General features: G+C 38.7%; 1 protein-coding gene across 1 annotated transcript in view; it reads left to right on the forward strand.

Annotated features, from left to right (window-relative positions):
- The window catches only part of npr1a (natriuretic peptide receptor 1a), an 88300-nt gene that overhangs the window by 30770 nt on the left and 34093 nt on the right, over positions 1-23437 (forward strand). The window contains exons 3-5 of the mRNA XM_057354985.1: positions 5769-5956; positions 14783-14896; positions 22652-22787. Of these exons, the coding sequence (XP_057210968.1) occupies positions 5769-5956; positions 14783-14896; positions 22652-22787 (438 nt within the window). The remainder of the gene's footprint in view (positions 1-5768; positions 5957-14782; positions 14897-22651; positions 22788-23437) is intronic.

Here is a 23437-nt window from a genome sequence, read left to right on the forward strand (position 1 = left end):
TATGTGTAAATATACACAAAACGGTGCTCATAAATATATATATATATTTTGCAAACAAGTCAATAAGCAGGCTAAATGACCATACAGGTTGATATCTAAATGTTTTACTTCAACTGTGGAATCGAAACTGGGAATCGATAAGAATCGAAATCGATAAGCAGAATCGAAATTGGAATCGGAATCGATAAAATTGAAACGATTCCCAACCCTAGTGCATGCCTCTAAATTTCATACGCCGGACCTTTAAATTGCCTCTAATAATGTAAAGTCTAATGTCGTTTTACATAAAATGGTGTATAATGTGTTTGCTAATATCACATTGTTACTTAGCAACATGCTAATGCCAAAGTCCATTTAAAGCATTGGTAAAGTAGAAATGGTAGTGATTCACTGTGGGATTCTAGTTGAGACATATATTTTTAAACCACATATGTAGAGAACATAGCTTTATTTTTGTGTGAAATTAGTGTTTGGGGGTTATGTGAAAAAAATAATTTTGAAAAAGTAGATTTGTTCCATGCCACTGCAGACATTGTTGGAACATTAAACATCATCATCAAAATTCATCAGCAGAGTAGTTCCTTATAAGGAAACATCGTTTTAATAAAGGTTTAAGAGTTATTGGAGGCTGGGTGGTGGTGATGTTGAAGTCGAGTGACTGTGACTGTGGTGTAGGCAGGTACAGTAGACACACAACAAATGTCATGCCTTCGGCACTCTGCAACCACCTGCCTCACTAGATTTTAAAGGAGCCATGAATTAAAATCACATTTTTAACCTGAGATTTTGTTGTATAAGAGGGAATTGTATTCAAGCAAACATCCTGTAAGTGTCAGAACTAAAAATGCCCTTGTTATTGAAATTACAACTGTTATTGACACCAGGCTCAGCGAACGCCAGGTACTGGAATGCACCTATCTGTCATAGGTTGAGCACCGCCTCCAGAGAAAAATATCAACGACTATTTCTTTAGCACCGCCCACTGGTTCGCGAATGACTTAACCACACATAGACATATATTACACACTCCCGCATTTGTGATGATCAACAAACTGGTAACCATAGCGACATATTTTTCGGCTAAAGATTGGTTTTGTCCGTCAGTTTAAACTAAACTGCTGTATGCGCTGTGTTGTGTTTCTGCTCGGAAGGCTCCATCACACAGTGTTCTTTTGCTGTGTTGCCATGTTTGTTATTAATAAGCGCTTTTATGCTTGTCGTTTGGTCTTAGATCAAAAAGTCTTGGCACTTAGAGTTCTTAATAAATGGTCTGTTGCAGATTTTAAGAATTTTTTGGTGTTGTAAAATATTTAAACAATTTGCATTTAAGGTTTGGTCTTGTCTTTGTTTGCTTATATTGTTTGAGAAGATCTGGTGTAACCGGTCCTACTTGCCCCGCTCTGCGCGGGCCTCGAACCGGCGTCGGTCCAGATGGGAGACGGGCGCTCTAACGAGGAGGCTAAAGACCGCAGTCTCTAGCGTCTGTCGCTAGAGCGTCTCTGTTGGTCAGGGAGTGAGGTTTACACACTGCACAGCTCTTCACTAGCTGGCCTCTGTTACACTCACCCCCCTAAACCTCACTCCCATCCGGGTCACGGCACCAATGTAACCGGCTCCACTCGCCCCGCTCTACGCGGGCCTCGAACCGACGTCGGTCCGAATGGGAGACGGGCGCTCTAACGAGGACGCTAAAGACCGCAGTCTCTAGCGTCTGTCGCTAGAGCGTCTCTGTTGGTCAGGGAGTGAGGTTTACACACTGTACAGCTCTTCACTAGCTGGCCTCTGTTACACTGGCAACCCAGTCACTGGCTGTCCCCGTGCAAAAGTGAGGACTTCCTTCACTGTTATGTTTATTTAGAGCGACCAAGCAACAAACATGCAACATTGTGCAGCGCCTGGTTGTGGAAGAACACAGTCGCTTCCTTTGGATTCTGATATTAAGAATGTGTGGTTGAAGTTTATTTTTAAGCACGTTCCTGCTCACGTGGGTAAAAAATTTAGCATTTGTTCACGTCATTTCACCATGGATTCCTTCGTGAACAAGGCGCTGGATTTGCGGAGAGACTAAAATTAAAAAGCAGTGCTGTGCAGTCAATATTGGATCCGACAGGAATGACGCAGCAATCTTATGTGAGTAAAACATATTTGTACTATGCATCACTATTGCTTTGTTAGAGATCGCTTGATATGTCCTGATAATGTGTAACCTAACGTTACGTGTCTAACCAAATTCACAGAAGCCTCCAACTAAGTTTATTACTCAAACTGCTATCCAATCATAGCAGTGGGCGTTTACTTCCAAATGCGGCACGCCCATTTAAACAGACCGTTTGACGAGACGGCCTCAAAACCTGGGTAGAAAATAGCCTATTACTTATTGATTCTGATGTTTTCGAATGTTAAAACCACGCGAACGTCATAAGTAGACCTCATACAACAGTTTAAAGCAATAAACAAGCCCAGTTCAGGAAACCTTTAAAACAGGGTTTGTATGACTTCATGTTAGATGAAGTCAGAGTTTGTTTCTTTGGACTGTGTTGATACCGAGAAGAGCCCACCCATACAATGGGTGCCCACTAAAACAGTCCTGAAAAAATACTCCTCCACATCAAATGTTGATCTGTCATAGTGACCAATATAAATGTGAGAGTTAGTTGGCAGAGTTGACATATGGGGTTTGTTTATGGCCTGGGAACATTCTACAGTAATTATTCTGGGGGTGGAGAGTGCTTAATATAAAAATGTGTCTGGATTCATATCTTTTTTATAGTTATTTGTAGTGGCTTAGTTTTTGTAGTAGCTTAGCTTTTTATATACAAGCTCTCACAGGGGCCATGCACGTGTCATGACCTAAAGATATGATTTTATACAAGGCTGGTTGATTGAGATTGATAAACGGATTCGATCTGACTAAAAGAGAATGAAAATGCAAAAAAGCGGTTTACGTAACATGACAAGAGAGCAGTGACAGCGTGAAACGGGAAAAAAAGAAGAAAAGCAGAACAAAACGATGAGAGATCATTTTTCTGTCAGTCATGTCATAAAGTATTCCAAGCCTTGTCTTTTTAAATTAAATACGACTATGAAAACAGAACTATATCAAAGCTGTTATGGGAGTTCTGATGTGCCAACAGTCATTTAAAAGTACAGACAGATCCTGTTAAATCATTTATTATGAATGGGGAGTCTACAGTACACGGGAGCCATTAAAGTGATTGTTCACCCAATAATGAAAATTCTGTCATCATTTACCCACCCTCTTGTTATCTCAAACCTGTATGACTCTCTTTCTTTTGCAGAACACAAAACAAGATATTTTGAAGAATGTTGTTAACCGGCACCCATTCACTTGCATTGGTTTTGTGTCCATACAATAGAAGTGAATAAGTGCCAGCGCTGTTCAGTTACCAACTTTCTTCAACATATCATCTTTTGTGTTCTTGCGGAAGTAAAAAAGTCATACAGGTTTGAAATGATAAGAGGGTGATAGGGTGATGACAGAACTTTCTTTTTTTTTACCTTTCCACTACTTTGTACAATAGCCTATATGTATTGCATGTGGTACACGATATGCATGTACAGGATATCCAAAGAATCTGCTTCAGTTGCCAAAATGTGCTGGAGACAACAAAACACTACATCCCACAATGCAATGCACTTCACCTGACCTTCCATTTCCAGTGGTGTGTTCCTTCAATCATCAAGCTCTTGTGCAGTAATGCCACGGCTCGACATCTAAACTGGATTTTCAACAGAGCAACACCATTAACGGTGAATTACATCATTATAGCTGTCATCCCTGAATGATGCATTGCTGTGAATTGCCATCGACTGGTCTTTGATTGACATTTGACCCATTTTGATTGCATGTTTGTTGGTGGAATGAGGTGTGGAGGTCTCAGTATTATCACCAGTCAATGCTCAGACGGTCACAGGAGTGACACAGAGTAATTGCTAATAGTCTAAAATGCCAGCTAGGTTTGTAATATGTTGCAAAGAAACCGAACACAGCGGGCACCAGACAGCAGAAAAAAAGTCAACACTTCAAGTGTTGAGAATAGTTATAGAGCTCTTGAAACCGCTCCTCTCGACCTTCCTCACATTCCTCTGTTATTCTAGTAGTATGCGATTACGTTTTATTACGGCTTTGTGTTTGGACATAAATCAGGCACGCACACTTCAGGAACAAAGTCTTTTTCCCAGCGCCATAGCAACAGATACGCCACTTTATCTTCTGTCAACGGGAGTTCCACCAATTCCATCAATTATTTAGGAAATTACCGCTCAGCATTGGATGCGTTCAAAGGCTCTGTTCAACAGGTGATAGAAACCAAGATGACACATGAGATGAGGAAGTGTATGATCCCAGTGCATTTATTTTCTCTGCTCACTCGTTCATTACCTTACACTCTTTTTAGAGGTAGTGGTGTAATTACCGTCATGCCATTTCCTCAAAGCCCATCTGTGCGGGGTCTGCAGGTAATTGCCGAGGCAAATCTGACCCCCGTTTGGCAATTAGAATCAGAAACATTTAATTCACAGCCCCCACTGCTTCATACCATATGCCTGTATGTAAAAACCTCTCAACAAGTTAGTTGGGTTTAGTGATCATTTCCCTTTGATTTTAACCACATTATTTGCTTGGATCAACACAATGTGGTTTTCAGGATTGTTTGGTTCTGAAAAAATGGTGCTGGGCAATTCCGTGAAAATGTCGACCTTACCATGTTTTACCAAAGGTTTTTCTGTACAAATATCACAGAAGTCAACATTTGATGGTTCAGATACCCATGTCAGGTCTCTCTTTAGTTTTTAAAGCATTTGCTTTATTTTTAGTGAATGATTTTTCATTGTCAGGTCAGTGCCATTTTCAGAATGGTCACATCTGGTACACATTCTATATTCTACAACTATTTTGTGTTCTATGAAGAGGTATCCCTTCTTCATTTGTTGGGTATTATTGCTTCTGGTTTGTGCGTTTTATTTCACAGAAATCCTACGAAGTTTTTCATCTTCCCATTTTTAAAATGGAAAACTTGTGCATAGACTGATATTTTTCTGATGTTTAGACTATAAACAAGGGTTTAGTCAAATATAAACAGATGGTTCAATATATTGTTAACAAACCCATTATCTGAGCATTTATGTCACATCGATAATGCAAAATGGCACGTCCATAATGCTGGAATAGCCCCGCGTCAAAATGATGCTTTCCCATAAACCATATAAAGGCTAATTCCAATAGAGAGCAACAAACACCAACGTTCTAAATTCTCGTTCACGTTGATCAGTGTGAATTAGTGTATTTGTGTACCTCCATATTAATGAAATCGGATTTGTGGATTTCAGTCTAGCAGTTTACAGTTTTAAGAATTGCTCCGAAAAGTTTTATTTCAGGTTGAATGGGACGCAAAATAAGCCTAACCCAGATGCTAAAATTTAGCTGATTTCAATGGCCTTCCAGAACCACTGAAGGTATCCAGAAACACTTTATCAAGTAAATCATGTCATACAACCTGTGACGCCGAGATTCTTCCTGAGCTCAACTCATCATCTGTTAACAGCCTTGAAGCCATTAATTGCAATTGAATGTGTCAGACTTGCAGGTGGTTCTGTATTTGGAGTAGCCTACAAATCAATGCTCATTTGCAGCACAGGCACGTTCATCATTCAATACTAGTAATGAGAGGGACTGAATTCTCATTAAGGTGTTTTCCCTATGAGTCACGTCAAGCGTATCAATGAGTCTCTTTGTCATGTGTTTCTAGTGGTGTATGTCTGCTGCAAGTGGGAGACGTTTCGTAAACTGATGGTGGAGTTTGAGAAGTGGGGTCTTCCTAAGGAGGAATATGTCTTCTTCTTCATCGATCTGTTCGGACACAGTCTGCGGAGCCGGCCTGCCAAGCCATGGGCACGTGGAGACGATCATGACAACGCAGCTAAAGAGGCATTTAAAGTGAGTTTAATGAGCTAATGTGTATAATAAAAAATAGTTAGATATTTACATTTTCTGTAGATAATATCTGTAACAAGTCGCTATGATACTAGGGTGTTACAGGTGGCTGCCAGTGCATTGATATGTAGTTTCTAAGGTAAAGAGGTTAGCTAATTTGTATATAGACATTTTAATTCTATAATTGTAATTTAATTTGAACTCTGGACACGTACACTGAAAATGACCATCAATCGTCAACCATTAAGGACTGACATTCCCTAGAGAAGGGGCTATATACAGAGTCTTGTGAGGTGTTTGCCAACCTGAAGCGAAAAAATACGTAGTTTTTTTTATCTTAAGAAACTGAAGTTAGCATACAGTTGATGTCACATTTCATTGTTGGTCAAAAATATGTTATTGTGAGTTTACTCAGATAAAGGTAGATAGGACTTTAGTCTTGCATGACTGAAATAGCTGCCCGGAGGCGTTGCAAACATGGCTGTCGAGTTTTACGACATCCCTAAAGGAACTTTGGTAGTGTTGACTTGCCGTATTATGAATATTTTCAGTATTTGGACATTCTTGTTTGACTTTGCTCATACTGCATACTCTGTAGAAGCACATCTAACATTACAAGTGAATGTTGGTAAAATAAATGTTAGATATGATCACTATTAAAATATATTAAAATAAATTCTACTGTAGTTACGAGACAATTTCATTTCTGTTTTGATGTCATTGCAATTCCCAGCATACCATCATACCATTTCATAGTTTTTGTGTCTGTGCTGTATGTGGCTCACTGCCATCCAAACCCCCCATTGTGGCTAACAATGAACTTTTCAATTGTTTATTTAGACTGGAATGGTTGACTTTTTTCCAATGTGCAAAAGTGCTTTGGGGCTGTTTTTGACATATTTTTGGAATGATTTGGGCTGGGTTTCCCGAAACCTTCTTAACGCTACGGCATTCTTAAGTTGTACCTTAAGAGTGGTTGCGCTTGTAGCGAGGAAGGCGGGACGAGAGCCGTGGGGCAGGAAGGCGGGGCCGGTGGCGTGAGTGATTATGAGTATCAGCTGTACGCGCACCGGTCCCGCATGCCTCACGGCTCTCGTCCCGCCTTCCTCGCTACAGCGCTATATTCTTAAGAACAACGTAGCGATACGAAGGTTTCGAAACGTTTTCATGTTTCATAAAAAGGCCAAATGGAGACATGATTACTTTTAAAAGCTGTTATTTGTGAAATTGAATGTTTAATAGAGTCTTACTGTGGCTCTTTTCTTTTTTTTTTCATTTTGACAATTTATTTTTTAGATTTACAAGCTGCTTAAATGTCAGTGTAAGTTTAGGGCTTTTTAAATGCTGAATGTCCAATTGGGTGTTTACCAACATAAGCAGGACTTTCATTTTTTCATATCTTTGGACATAAATGATACTTAAAATTGCGCAGCTTTTAAAAATGTGTGCATTTAAAAAAAATGAAAACCAAGATGAAAAATGAACCTTAGCCAAATCTATGGAACAAAATATTACAAACTAGCTTTTTTAGCATGAGTCAGTAAGCAACCTCCTAGCAAAGCCATACAAACTACCCAAAATACCCTAGCAACTGAATAGCAATGTCCTGCCAAAGCAGTCAGAACACCCCAGTAGGCAGCACTTACGATTTCTGAAATTTTAAATATTGACTTAATTTCTAAAGATTCTTAAATTACATTTAAAATTACATTCATGCCGAATCACTACACTGATCTGCACATAAATATTAATTTGGCATAATTTTACATAAAAATATGATGTTTATTATGTATATTATGTATTAGTATACAACATTTCTTTCTGGTACTCGAATCCGATTGGCTGAGCACCATGCGATATTCCACCAGTATCACCACGGGAAAACCTTCACTAACTGTTATCATCTCTCCGCCACTAAACTAACTCGGACAGCTTTAATACAATAAACAAGATATGAAATTAAAAATTGCACATAAATTTATTTGGTATACATATACGAATGCGTGCACTGCAATCTGCACATGGGTGTACATGTGATGCTATAGGACTTTTTTCATTATCATATAATGAATAAGAATCAATAAGAATCAATATTATGTTAACACATAATAAGAATGCTAACAGATAGTAAATAAACTTACAGGCATATTTTTCTCAAAGGCAAAGATTGTTCGCGTGCTGAACTGAAACTGATGCTGCACGTTGACTGAGATCTAAAACAACACGGAATATATGGAATAACAAACTTCAATACTGGAAAATGGCCACTAGGTGGTGAGACACTCCGATGTTGTTTCTGATTTACTGTATCTACACACTTGTGCCTCTGGCCTAATCACAGCCATGCTGATATAAAACACGACTACGAGAGCGATATTGCATTAGTATATTATGGTTTCTCTAAACCGCAGATACAGGTTTCTGTGAAGTCCTTGTCTGTGCAAAATAAGGCTGTGACACGTGGTTGCCAGGATGTTGCTATGAAAACTCTTTGGTGTTTTGGGTGGATGCTTGGGTGGTATATTCAATTCAATTCAATTTTATTTATATAGCTCTTTTCACAATGTGCATTGTTCCAAAGCAGCTTTACAGGAGAAAAACTGAAAAACACAAAGAAAAGGTAAAATACAGCACAGTGCATGGTGTTTATAGAACAAGCAAGATTATTCTAGTAAATAATATCTAATAAATGCAGTCACCCGGTGGTTTGTGAATGCCTGGCTGAAGAGATGTGTCTTTAATCTAGATTTAAATTGGGAGAGTGTGTCTGACCCTCGAATAGTATCGGGAAGGCTATTCCAGAGTTTAGGTGCTACGTATGAGAAAGCTCTACCCCCTTTGGTGGATTTAGTTATTCTAGGTGTTATCAAAAGTCTGGAGTTTTGAGATGTTAGAGAGCGTGATGGGTTGTAGTGTGGTAGAAGCTCTGTTATGTAGGTAGGGGCTAAACTTACAATTATAGGCTTTATAAGTGATTAAAAGAACTTTAAAGTCGATACGATACTTAATGGGTAACCAGTGAAGGGTTGATAACTTTGGGGTTATGTGATCGTATTTTCTGGACCTGGTTAGAACTCTGGCAGCTGCATTCTGAACTAACTGTAGTTTGTTTATTGCTGATGCAGGACAACCACTAAGCAGTACATTACAGTATGTATATGGAGAATAGCAAGGGTCCTAAAACCGATCCCTGAGGTAATCCATAGTTTACTTGGGTTTAGTTTTGATGATTCCCCATTTAAATGGACAAATTGATGTCTGTGTGATAAGTACGATCTGAACCATTGTAGTGCCTGTCCCTGAATACCGGTATAATTGTGTAAGCGATCTAGAAGTATTTTATGGTTTACGGTATCGAACGCAGCACTAAGGTCAAGCAGGACTAGGAGTGAGATGTTACCTTTATCTGATGCTATAAGCAGGTCGTTTGCAATTTTAACGAGCGCAGTTTCAGTACTATGATGCGGTCTAAAGCCTGACTGAAATTTTTCGTGTATGTCATTATTTTGTAAGAAAGAGCACAACTGAGTGGACATTATTTTTTCTAGTATTTTAGACAGGAAAGGGAGATTTGAAATCGGTCTATAGTTTCCTAGTTCATTGGGGTCTAAGTTTGGTTTCTTGATAAGAGGCTTAATGACGGCAAAATTAAAGGGTCCTGGGACATGGCCTAGATTAATTGACGAGTTGATAATGTTATAAATGGGCTCAATTGATACGGGTAATAACTCTTTTAATAATTTAGTTGGTATGGGGTCTAATAAGCAAGTTGTGGGTTTAGATGTTGCAATAAGTTTAATTAAATCGTCCTGTTTTATAGGTGAAAAACACTGTAGCCTTTCTTTTGGGGCGATGGTTGGTACTAATTCATAGGACAGACTTTGAGGTTGAGTTTGTACTATTTTGTCTCGTATGTTTTAAAATTTCTCTGTAAAAAAATTCATGAAATCGTTGCTACCAAGGTGCGGCGGAATAACCAGATCAGGTGATGTCTGTTCATTTGTTAATTTAGCAACTGCACTAAATAAAAACCTTGGATTGTTTTTATTAGTTTTTATGAGGTTACGGAGGTGCTCAGCCTTTGCTGCTTTTAGTGCCTTTTTATAACAGTTTGCACTCTCTTTCCACGCAATTTTAAAGACCTCTAATTGGGTTTGCTTCCATTTGCGATCCAGTTTACGTGTTTCTCTTTTAAGGGCGCGAGTGGTGCTGTTGTACCATGGTGCTACGTTTTTCTCATTAATCTTTTTTTACTTCACAGCTTCTAATGTATTAGAAAAAATAGTGCGCAATTTGCTGGTCATGTCATCGAGCGATTCTGTTTTTGTTGGTATGGTTATTAAAGGAGTCAGATCTGGCAAGCTCTTTGCGAAACTATCTTTAGTAGTCGAGGTAATTGTTCTACCCTGTCGATAACAAGTTGAACGGCTGATTTCTGCAGTGTACATGTTATAAGATAGTGATCGGTGACGTCATCGCTTTGACGTATAATATCTATATTGGTTAGATCGGCTCCGTGAGATATAATCAAGTCTAGTGTATGATTAAATCGATGAGTGGGTCCATTGATGTGTTGTGTTACTCCAAAAGAGTGTAGTAGCTCTGTAAACGCCACTGCTAATGCATCGTTAGCACCATCTACATGGATATTAAAATCTCAGACAATTAGTACTTTATCAACCTTAACCAATAGGTTCGATAAGAAGTCCGCGAACTCTTTCAGAAAATCAGTGTAGGGACCAGGGGGTCTATACACAGTAGCCAACGTAAATGAAAGCAATGTTTTTTTACTTTCGTTTGGAACAATTATGTTCAACGCAAGCACTTCAAATGATTTAAATGTATGCTCTGTTCTCTGAGTTACAGTAAGAAAGTCTCTAAAGATTGTTGCGACACCACCACCTCGACCAACCGGACGTGGCTCATGCATATAACAGTAGCTTGGTGGGGTACACTCATTTAGACCGTAATAATCATTTGGTTTAAGCCAGGTTTCGGTAAGGAAAAGTATATCAAAACTGTTGACTGTGATCATCTCATTTACAATAACTGCCTTTGAATTTAGTGATCTAATATTTAGTAGGCCGAACTTTATGAGTTAGTTTTGGTCGTTTATTACATTGTCTTAGATATTTTCTCTGAGTTTTGCCTAAATTATTATTTTGTAGTATTATTCGGGGGACAGATACGGTCTCTATACATTTGGAAGCAGTAACATTTATAACAGTTGAGTGAGAGGAACACAAACTATTATTAAAGTTTTGAATTACCGGTGGGAGACATAGTCAAACGGTGCGTAGCCTCTTTGAGATGTTATCAGACAGAAGATCCGCTCCGATGCTGCTGGGATGCAGGCCGTCAGGGCGGAAGAGCCTAGGTCGCTCCCAGAAAAGATCAAAATTATTAACAAAGAGCAGCTTCTGTTCAATACACCATGACATCAACCATTTATTTAGAGCAAATAGTCTACTGAACTTTTCATTCCCTCGTCGGTAGGTAGGAACACCACCACCTCGACCTGATACGATGATCCTCGCCGTGGGCGATGCGTTGCGTACAGTCTCGATCAGACTCCTGAAGTCCCTCTTCAGGATCTCCGACTGCCGCATCCTGACGTCGTCACCCCCGTGTGCAGCACGACAGCTCCGACGTTAGCGTCGTCCTTCAGGATCGCAGGTACCTGCGCAGAGACATCAAGAACACGGGCGCCAGGAAAACAATGAGTGCCTTACCTTTAGTGGAGGAACAACCTTACCTTTAGTGGAGGAAGCGCGTACGTTCCGGACGATTGAGTCTTCGATGACCATAGCGTTGCATTCCATCTCGCAGAGGGCGGCAAAACGGTTCCTGGTAGGGATCTCGAAGACCGGTGGCGGAAGTTGGGTCATCGCTCCGGTCCTGGCTCGCGCCTTTCGCCGTTGGTGTGCCGGTGCAGGAGTGAAGTTCATTTGGGCTGATCGTATTCTCGAAGCCTGGGCTCTGTGCAGAGAAACACGCGGAGTAGAAGTGGTAGGAGTATTACAATCGCGATGAAAACTTACCGCGGATTTGCGAGCGTCAGCTCGGGATGTTTCCAGTGCCGTTTTACGTTCTCGCAGCCGTGTCTGCTTCCCAAGTAAATCCTGGATCTGCTTCTCCACAGCCTCCAATTCCGACTGAAGTGCGAACGTTTCATCATCTGCACTCAGAGGTACAAACACATCTGAAACATTAGCCATTATTGATGTAATAATGAGCACTAAGCATGCTGGTAATGCTAACAGCCTGAGGGCTAATAGCGAGTGATCCGATAAAAATAATTTATCAGTGCGTTTAAGGACGATTTTGGTATGGGATATACTTAAGGATAAGTTTTACCCTCGGTGAATAACAATTTAAAACACAAGTCTTATGATATAACAAGAATAAACGATGTATTAAGAATAAGTTTGAAAGAGCTCCGGCTCAAACCACGCGCTCTCAGCAAACGGGTATAGGTTGTTGCTTACCATAAGAGCTCTAATATTTTTTTATGGCTTAGTCCCTCCTCCAGTATGCGAGTGTTGGAAAATACTCCACATCCACATGAAAAAGAAAAGTCTTTATACTAACACAAATGGTGCAGGACTAGATCATATTTCTGTCAGGACCACTGTCGTCAAATATTTAAACAATAGCAATATTTAAGGTTGATGGAATTAAACTGTTCTGGGCAAACTCTCCGCCTGTCCATGCAGCCTTGCATGGACAGAGCGGGAATGCAGCAATACATGTCCCCCCACCTGGGGAACCAGAACAGTTCATGATGTGTAACAGGATTAAATTAAAATGATCTGACAGATATTAAGGAGATGGGGATGGAGGTGGGTTGAGTGCAGCACGATTAAGCAGCTGATAAGGAGCTAAGAAAGACAACTTAAATAGGATGCAGTCTAGTATAACTATTGGTTAACGTTGATTATCTGCACATGATGTGATCAGCTGATGCAAGCTTGACTCACGTGACCTGCCAGAACTGACGCTACGCTTGATTGCCTTTTTTCTGATATTTTAATTGAGTCATCAAAAGATAGATAAACATTTGCAACACAGCTTGACACAACAGAGTGCTGTTCCTTCATAACCTTAGTATTTTTTTCAATCCACATTACATGTACTTTTGTTTAACTTATTTGCACAATTTCTAGGTATCCAGTCCAACTACTTCAAATTTCTAACTTCAGTTATAAGCAAGCAAGCACCCCTAACATGGCAGCAACAAATCTTTTTCATTTGTCACATTCATTGTTTTTGTTCTGTTCTTTTGAAAACGGCAGCAGAAGCTCTTTGTTTCTGAGGTCACACATACTCTGTTATCCTCAACTTCAGTTTCCATTAGCCCGTCCACTTCACATGAACCGTAATCTGCTACATGAATTTGAGCGTCCTCAAAGGAAAGAAACGCAGCAAAACACTATCATTACGTTTTCTGATTTTCCTTTGTAGGTTTTAGGAATGTATCTTGGTTTTAAGAAGGCAGTTTTTCTTTCAGTTTGCCGTAATTTGATGGTTTGACGAAGAAAATTGTCGGTTTGATTCATTTTAGTACAATGTGATTTGGAGCGAATCTGAAATGAGATGTCAACAAATCACATAAAAACATTTTCTGAGAACCTCACTGACAGAGCCTACATGCTTTGAGGGGCCAGCTTTTGTTTATTTGTCACTTGTTTTTTTGTTTTTCAATTTAAAAGCAGACAGCAGACATCCAAATAGACCAAATGAATCACTATGGATGAGTGCTTTTTTGATTTATTAAAGCCTTTTTTCAAAATGATGCCTCAAAATCTACAGCTTTGTTCTTTTACTTCTTTCTGCTTTTGTCATGAAAGGACACACAATATGTACAGCACAGGTTTGGGGTTCATAGTTAGACTGCATGCAAATGAGCAGTTGGCTGGGGGGGCTAATTCAGTTCAGTGCACATAAAATATTCCAACAGGATACAGAGAGAAAACAGAGTCTCTATTGGGTGTTTGTCCTATTTGGTGAACTCCTGGTTTGGACCTCAAAGCTAAAAAATAGAGTGTGATTGGTTCTGTAATTGATTCGATTATTTTTATCCAGATTCCAATTGGAATGTCAGTTTTGATCATGCCTTGTCTCTCAGGTCATTCAAAGCCTTGATGAAGTTTCCCATTTCCATATCTATGTATCCTAGTAATAAAGAGGCTTGTAGGGGAGTACTTTTGGGCTAGAAGCAACCACCAAGGCCCAAGAAACCACATAGCAATATGCTGGAAACCACCAAGAACACCCTAGCAACCATTTAGCAAGACCATAGAATTGTTGTAGTGTGACCAGTTTGAGTACTCAGTACTCAGGATAATATGTGAAAAATGTTGACAGTGTTTTTTCAGCTTAGACGCATTGGTTGCTATGAATACCCACCTAAGGAATGTGGTATTGGTATCGGTATCTCAATCACCAATGCTTTGGTGGACACACCAACTTTTCAACACCCCTTTCATTTAGAGCCTGTGACAGTCACAAACACAAAAACAGTCATCGGTGTCTGAGAATGAAAATAAAGAGATGCTCTTATTGCTCATAGTGAAGGTTGCATTGGCATCATTTTATTGGCTTGTACATCTACCTTTAAACAAAGCAAAAGAACATTAAATTATATAAATAAAATCAATTAGGATTGTAGAAACTGCTCATTAGCCCACACTGTGGCTGTCCTTGAGCTCATTTGTTGATTGGATTATCTGAAAAACATTCAGAAAAACGTGTGTACGTGTGCATGCCATTGTATCTTCTACATCACACGATGTGTGTTAAATTCCCACTTGTGTTTAATTCTCATAGAACGTCAAGATCCTGACTTACGGAGAACCTCAGAACCCTGAGTACAAAGACTTTGTGTCCAGACTGAAGGCAGACGCCATGGACATGTTCAACTTCACCGTGGAGGATTCTCTGGTGAGACATACCAGCACATGTAATATTAATATATATCATATATAAAATATATCACTGTAATATTACATGCTTGAGCTCACATTTTATTTGAAAAGACATGCAGAACAACAGAAGCCTGACAGAAGTACATTTACAAAATAAATTGGTAGATAAACATACAATAACTTGATTCCCTGTAAGTAACTAGTAATTAAATGGCGACTGAGCCTGTCACTCGCTACCATTTTGTCCTTTCTGACCGTGAAAGTCATATGAGTTTGAAACAACATAAGGGTAAGTCAGTAAATGATGACAGATTTCTGTTTTTAAGTGAATTATTCCTTTAAGTCTTACATTGATTGCGAGCAGATTGTCTCTGACAGAAATAATCTCTTGAGATTTATACGAGCCATTGGAATGTGATTTTTGTTGTGAAATTCATTCCTGATAAGTTTTTCAAACCACATGGTCAGTGTCAATCATTGCGAGACCCCTTTGCCCCCGAAGCTTATAAAAGACCCCAGTTTCTCTAGGGTTTCCAGGAATCTGACCATGCCACCTCAGCTCAATTTAAAACTTTATTCAATCTCCCTTTGGGAAGGTTCTCAACATAGAGGCCCCAAAGAACAGAGAACTCAAGTTATGTTCCAGATGATGTGCTATACACTATGTACTTAAACTGTGCATTACAGTATGTACACCAGCATCTAGTGTATAAGGCATCCATGTATTGCTTAATGAGTCTAACTAGAAGTACAAGCGGTGTGCTAAACTAGGGCAAATGGCGTCAAACACATAGCATAATGCATGTCAATAACATTTGCTGAAATTGTTACCTGTTTTGCCCAACATGACCTTAGTCACACTGTCAGACTAAAGAGTAATTGCCTCCGCAGATTAACTTTGCTCGCAGATCACCTGATAATTCTGCCTCTCTTCCAATAACTACAACTGTTGAGTGCATTTCACACTTCGTATTTTCACTTGAATAAATGCATCATCCCGGTACTTAAATTGCACTTCGTTTTTTGGAATTTTCAATGTGAACTCACTGCTCACACTATTTATACTAAAGAATAGAAATAGAATGGTTGCAAAAAAATTTCAATTTTGGACGCATCTTCAGTGATGGTCTGGTGATAACGTGCCTGATTCACTTAATTATGCAAATCAAGTAATTGCACCAACACGCCCACTAAACGTCTTCTGATTGCAGCTTGCAGGCTGGCTCTGATTGCAGGACTGTGAAGAATGCAGCACACTAACATGATCTGGCATATTATCACTTGGGTTCTGTCGCTTGAAATAACTCATTCAGTGTTGAAAAAGCCCTTGACTACAGCGTGCTGCCGGTTTTAACGCTTTTCTCCATTGTTCGATGAATCGACCATAAGTACAAACAAAAAAATTTGCTTTTACATGAAATTTCATTTCAGTGAAGAAAACTCTTAGTTTTATTATGTCAATGCTCATTATATGTCTATGTATTTGGTCTTGGCAGAACTAAATCTCCTGCTTTTGCAAAGCAAGTATGAAGACCTGCTGCTAATACACACATGCTGCAGTTAGCATGCAAGCAAAGCTGCTGTAATGTTAGCACAACAAACAGATCAAGACACGTGGAGTTGGGGAAGGAGGTGGGTAATTGTTAATGCTCTGATAGAGCACTAAATGTAGCGGTAGAAAATCTGTATTTGTCATCGGCTATGGATAACTTGAAAATTATATACAAAATGGTGCGTTGGATGAAAAGACTAGGAACCATTAGTCTGTGCCTGCAAGTTTCAACTAGATAATTTAGAAGCTTTTAAAGCTTATAAGAGCAAAAGGAAAAGACAAGAAACCTCATTTGTGTATTAAGGAGGTGTACGTGTTTACCCTCAAATGACTTGATTTACAGTATATACTGTATGCATGATGCAGCGCACATGTGCAGCACATTCTGTATAGCCCCTGCTACTGTATATGACCCGATTCACAATTCGCGTCTTTTCCGCGCGCATATTAGTTATTTTAAATGTAGACGTGTGGTAGGCGCGCGCAAATAGGGGGCGATGCGGTCGCGACGCACAGGCGGCGCTGCATCGAGATGAAAATAGTTCAACTTTTCAGAGTGCCGCGCGCACACTGTGGGTCATTTGAAGAGAGAAAGCAGCGCGGCTCGCGTATTCTGCGCAGTTTTAGCGGCGAAATGTGAATCGGGCCTATATGTGCTGAAATACCGAACGCTAAAATAACCCAGTAGGTCTTTATATGAAGAGTTTGCTTCCAAAATGAGATAACTCTGTTTTTTTAATTCTTCAAGAATCATGTTTTTGATCATGTTATCATGTTTTATATTGTGTTTTATTGTGTTAGTTAGCTGTATTTTTTTGAGTTATTATGGCTTAAATCAAAACAAACCAACTGCTGTTTGATTGATATTAATTGGAATGCATAATGAAAAAACACGATTTTAACGGAGTTATCTCATTTTGGAACCAAACTCTTCATATTTACTATAGAGAGAGAAAATCCCTCTAGCAAAAAGGTGTGTGTATATGCATATGAAACCAACAGAAAATCTAATTAAATAGAACGGGAAATTGGCCCCGGAAATACAGACTGAGATGGATGTTTTGCATAGAGAAATGATTGAAGTTGTCGGATCTGCTTGTTTGTGCTCTGACAGTAAATGTCACCCAGCACTCGCCCAAAAAAGACTCCCGACGTGAGCGTGTGTGAGGGAGGAGTAACCTTTTGGTGACAGTAGGGAAGAGTGGTAATTACGCTTAGCTGCAGGTCTCCTTGTGCGCATCTGTCACCACAGAGCAGTGTGTTAGCTGGAGATCACCTCACAGTCCGGAATGAGCTCTCTGTGCAGCAGTTCATTGAAGGTGAACTACACTCTATTGAGCGTTGTACAAAGTGCCCACCATTGAACTTCTAGGGTGTGATGATGTAACAGAAGAGATTGCGGTTTTGATTTTTTTTTAAAGTTTAAGACCTGGTAAGGTTGGTCATCATGTGTTGGATACATTTCTTTGACTTTGACTTTCTGGTGATGTCATTTGATTCTTCATCGGTTCTTTGCAGCATCTTATAGGTGCACAATGACCTTACAAAACAAAAATATACGGGAATACACTGGAAAACGCAATGCAATATTATAAACAATACATTTCCATGTACGTTTTACTTTAGTAAGACCTAATGCCGTTGATTCTCACATGTCTTATACAGTAAGATGTTATGATGCGCCAATTTTAAATATTCGGAAATTAGATTTGAGAGCTACTTTGGAAGATTTTAGAGGAAAAGGCTGATTTTTGTTAACTTTTCTTTTATAGAAGCTATCATATGAGCTTACACTTTTCTGGAAAGATATGATAATAAAAAATGTATATCTTGCATTGTGTGGTCACAATGTTTTAGTGCATTCATATCAGTCTGGGATGCTTGTTAAATTTGCTGAAAGGTTTCTAAACTAATAAAGCACAATTTTTTTCATCTTGTCTTTCGCAGCAAACACTGATTTATAAAGTTGCCACTCTGCCTGTCACACAGACGCCCCAAGCTTATTAGCAACACTTGGAAGGCGTTTTCGTTCGGAAAACTAATAGTCCAGAAATGCTGCACGCAAAAAACACAATGAAATTATTTTCTCAGGTCTAATAAGGTATCTTACACTCCGAGTTTTGTTCATCTGCCGTTGTGGTCTGTTAGCCTGATGCATCCTTCCATATTTCCCCAAGGCAGTGAGCTCATTTGGTAGGTTCCCTCACACGTCTGTCTCTCCAATTAGTTGTTCTTTTCCTTGCCGCTATGTTACACGGTCAAACACACAGCTTCTCTTTCTGTCTCTCGAACTTTGGAGAACTAGAAACCTTTCGGAGAGTCTTAAGTTTTGCATTCCATATCATGACAGGCCTAATTTCTGGATAAATAACCCTTTAATCTGCACAGGGTACTGCACTTTCCTCCGATTGTGGGAGACATTTTTGTACAGTATGTCCAAAAAAAGGCGAGGTGTGCTGATGCTTAAAGTTCATTGTAAGGGATTAAATGTGCATTTCCATGTAGGATCTACTAAAGATTTGAAGGAAGAATGTGTGCATGAAGAGAAAGAATATGGTTGAAATGAAAAGAGAATTGTGAATAACGAATGACAGATCATGTGTCCATTACCTCACCACCTAACCGCACATGAGAACAACGATGAGAATAACCCCTAACACTAAGTGTAGATCTAATAACTTGCAACACTATTTTTGCTACGGATGATTGATACCTCACAGGAGAGGCTTGGTTTTATTTTTCAAAGGGATTTTTTTTGGGGGGGTGTAAAGGCTCTTTTGACTGTAAATGCTACACCAGAACACCCTTACAACAGCATAACTCCACTTACATTTTCTTCAAAAAATGTCAAATCTAGCTTTATGCTAAAAAACTTGCATTCTGTTTTTCTCCCATTATGCTTCACACGTCTTTAAAGCGTATATGGGCAGTATCTTCCTCTTGAGCTGTGTAAATCTTTTTTCTCAGTCCTTTATTAATCTCCATTTGGTTTTTCTTATTGTATTGCATCACACTCTCGACTCTCCATGTCTCTGTTGAATTTATGAATTTATTTTTGGTCTGGATCGTGTTTTATGCCTGTGTTCCTCCCCCATCTCCTCTCTCTCGCATTTATCCTTGTACTCAGAAATTGCATTTCATTCCTCTCTCCGTGCTGTTCTCTTTTTCTCCTAGCACACTCACAATCTTCGTTTCCCCGCTCCACAATCTCCTTATCCTCCGTCACACACACAGATGTTCTGTATTGATGAGTCCACGTTCTGTCTGTAGTTGCTATGGCAACCGTACGTTGTACAACCTTCTCGCTCCTCGCGTTTTTGGAGAATTTTCCCTTTTCTGTGCGAAATTGCTTTGTCACAAGGTGACAGTCATATCAGTGGGCCATGTTACCTCACTTTGACTACATTTAAAGTAAACTTGGGTGTACGAAATAATTAGTTGTTCACTTTTACGGGATATTCACATGGAACACATTTTTCCATTCCACTCAACGCCTTTACATTGTTTTCCTCAATGTGCTATCCTTTAATGTCATTGCTTTCAAGCGGAAGAATATTAAAGATATCTGCTTTGTAATTTGTTTTGTCTATTAAGATTCCCTTTGATTCTCATTAACGTTCTGCAAGTTTGGACAGCATTCCAAACTCCTGCCATCCTTATCTGTTTGCTGGACTAAATGAAATCCAGGTTGAACTTAAAAATGTTCAGCTGCAACATATCCACTGTCCCATGCGTCCAGATGGTATGGACATTCCTTGAGGCACATGGCAAATAGCCACACAGTTTAAAGGGATAGTTCACCCAAAAATATAAAATATAAATGTCTTTGTTCTGATAAACACAGAGAAAGATATTTGTAACCAAACAGTTCTTGGCCACCATTGACTAGTACACTACACACACACAAAAAAAAAGAAATCTTGCTGCTGGTCCAATTAACTTAACTAACTTAAGTTGAATCAACACAACTTTTGGAAAATTGGGTCACAACAGGATTTTTTATGTTTAGTCATATAACTTAATCCATTCATGTTGGGACAACATAAAGGAGTTGTGTTGTGGGAAGATACAATTGTTACAATTGGGCAGAGGACTTATATTTACCAGCATGCTTTGCGTATGACTGCATTTTGAAAGTTATTTTCTTAAATTAGTGTTATTTTATGCATTTTTTCTATGTAAAATAAACACTTGTTACTGTTTAATGTTCACTTATCTTTAAGGTTTTGAAGAGTTTGTTATATTTTTCACTTTTGTGGCTACCATTATTCAGTAAAGCGTTGCCTTTGGTTAGGGAGTGGGCGGTTACATTTTTAACTATGAACTTCCGTTGAGTTCTCTTAACTCAATATCTTCTTATTGAAGACAAATGTAGGTTTTGTCTGATTTTTTATAAAAATGTATACAATTAATAAATGTTCTTGGATGCCTTCATTGAATAAACTACTCGAGAAAATAGTTTTTATTATATTGGTTTAATGTAAAATATACATTTTAGCATTATATAACTTCATCAAGATAATCATTTAAAACAAAAACAAGACTCTTAATTTGATTCAACTAAACAACGTTGCATTAACTTTGTAAGTACCTTAAGTTTACTGAAATAGATAATGTTACTTAAATTCAACGTAATCCAGTTATGTGGAACCTGTTGACATAAAAAAGTTAATTAAGTTGAACATATCATTTTTTTGAGTGTAGGAAACTGTTTGCTTTCCTACATTCTTTAAAATATCTTCTATCTATCTATCTTCTACTATGGTAGTCAATGGTGGCCAAAAACGGTTGCAAGTGTTCTTCCAAATATTGTGTGTTCATCAGAACAAAGAAATTTAAACAGATTTGCAACAACTCGAAGGCGAGTAAATGAAGACAGAATTTTCATTTTTGGGTGAACTGGCCCTTTAAGATCGCTGCAAATATGCTTAAAAGCATTCAAACCAAAACAGCAGTGATAAATGACACAAACCGTACCCAACGCTTGTCAGTCTGAATAGTCTCACAGACACACATGTGAACACACCAACATCACAACAGCTGATATATGAACATGATTATCCAGTTAACCCACCTCCCCCAAGGACTGCTGGGAAACAGCAAGAAAAAACAATTCAGTTGTCTCTGGTATGTTTCTTACACATGGTGTTTGTAAAATTGTTCAAAAATGTCATTTAGGGGTAGTAAAGCATGTGATTATGTAATTTAGTGTTATTGGTTGTTTTGTTTTAAGGAGTTTCAGTTCTTGGCACAGCTATGGTACAGCGGGTACCCAGAGACAACATTTATAGCTCAAAAGTCAGCTGCAATCATTAAAGTTTCCACTTTGTCTCAGATGTTTCTCACACAATCCTATGGGAGAAACAAAGATAGATACAAATTACAAAAAAGGTTTGGTCTTGGAATTATAAGAAATTTGATGAGAAAAGTCTACAGACTTTTTTAAATTTAAATTTAAATTTGTTGTTTGCTTAACTTGCGCTTCCATTGTCAGAAGTACCAAAATAGCGAACGGCGTTGTACCACTTTTTTGGGACGCTTCCATTGGGGTACCTTACACATTAGTCTGTGCCAAAAAGGGTGGAGCTAGACTCACTGCAGAACGTTGATTGGTTGACAGACAGTTGTCACTTGCCTGGGCTACAGGCTCCGTTTTTTAATGATGCCGATTGCTACTTTTCGGCATACACCACGGCCATCAAATAAGGGTACTGCTGACAGTTTAAATGCAAACCGGATCAGGGTTTGCCGTCCCGAACCGTACCGCTCGGTGGAAACGAGCCATTAGTTACTTAGTTACCTAGCCCAAAGTATGAATAATTGTGAAACTAATGCCGGCCTTAGAAAGCACGGCTGATAACACTAATAATCTGTGTTTATACATTTTCTATTTATTTTTTATTTAGTCTAATGAAATAAACATGTTGGAACAGAAAGAGGGTGTTTTTCATCACATTTGTAAGAACACAGAAGGAATGTGTGATGTGAAACAGTGAGAGGAACATTGCATGAGGGGGCAACATGTGGAATGCTGCCATTTTTCCAGCATGGAGACTCCTGAGGTCACACACTTCGTAATTCATCACTGATGTCGATATTTCTTTATAAATATTGTGAATATGTTATCTAGAGAGCTGGTAATTTAATAAACGTAATCTAATTTCAAAGCCAATTACTTTGTTTGAATTTTAATGCTAATAGTGATTTGCATTTTTCCAGATGAATCTTATTTCTGGAGCGTTCCATGATGGAGTCATGCTGTACGCTCAAGCTCTGAACGAGACAATGGATCAGTCGGGCGTGCGGCCCCCGGGGGATCTGGTCACTAAAAAGATGTGGAATCGCACCTACCACGGTCAGTCCTGCTTAAAGTCCACACAGTACGCAGTACAAAGCCTATGATTCACAACACAAAAACAAGTCTATTGTATTTAAATAGAGCTTTTCACAATTTTCATTGTTGCAAAGCAACTTTACATACATTATATTTAAAAAATAATAACAATAATAGATGGATAAAATAAAGTAAAGTAAAGTAAAGACAGTGCTGTACGTGGTATTACAATGGTATTATTGCAAGATTTTCTCTATGCAAGGTGCAAGAATAAAATTTTACCGAAATTAATTCTATGCTGGATTGTTAGAATATGAAAAGTTGTTCAATTAAAGTATATTATTTCAAATATCATCTCTACTGGAAACACAAAATTACAAAATAAGGAATAGAAACTCACAATGATTCACATTTCAATGAGTCACTCTACTAAATAACCTCAGATATCTGACCTGCTCCAACGTTTAAGACTTTTTTGGTTGTAACTGGAGTCTTTACAATTAATAATGTTGACCAGCATAGAAATTTGTGTTGGTGGACTAGACAAAACTCATTGAGTGAATTTTGCTGTGAGACTACAGTACAACTCTAAACAATGAGGATTATAACTATCTACTGTATGATTTAACCGGCGATGTTCTGCTGTTGCAAGAGTGAATTTGTTTAAAAGG

The sequence above is a fragment of the Triplophysa rosa genome, linkage group LG16 (assembly GCF_024868665.1).
Source record: "Triplophysa rosa linkage group LG16, Trosa_1v2, whole genome shotgun sequence".
Classification (NCBI taxonomy): Eukaryota; Metazoa; Chordata; class Actinopteri; order Cypriniformes; family Nemacheilidae; genus Triplophysa; species Triplophysa rosa.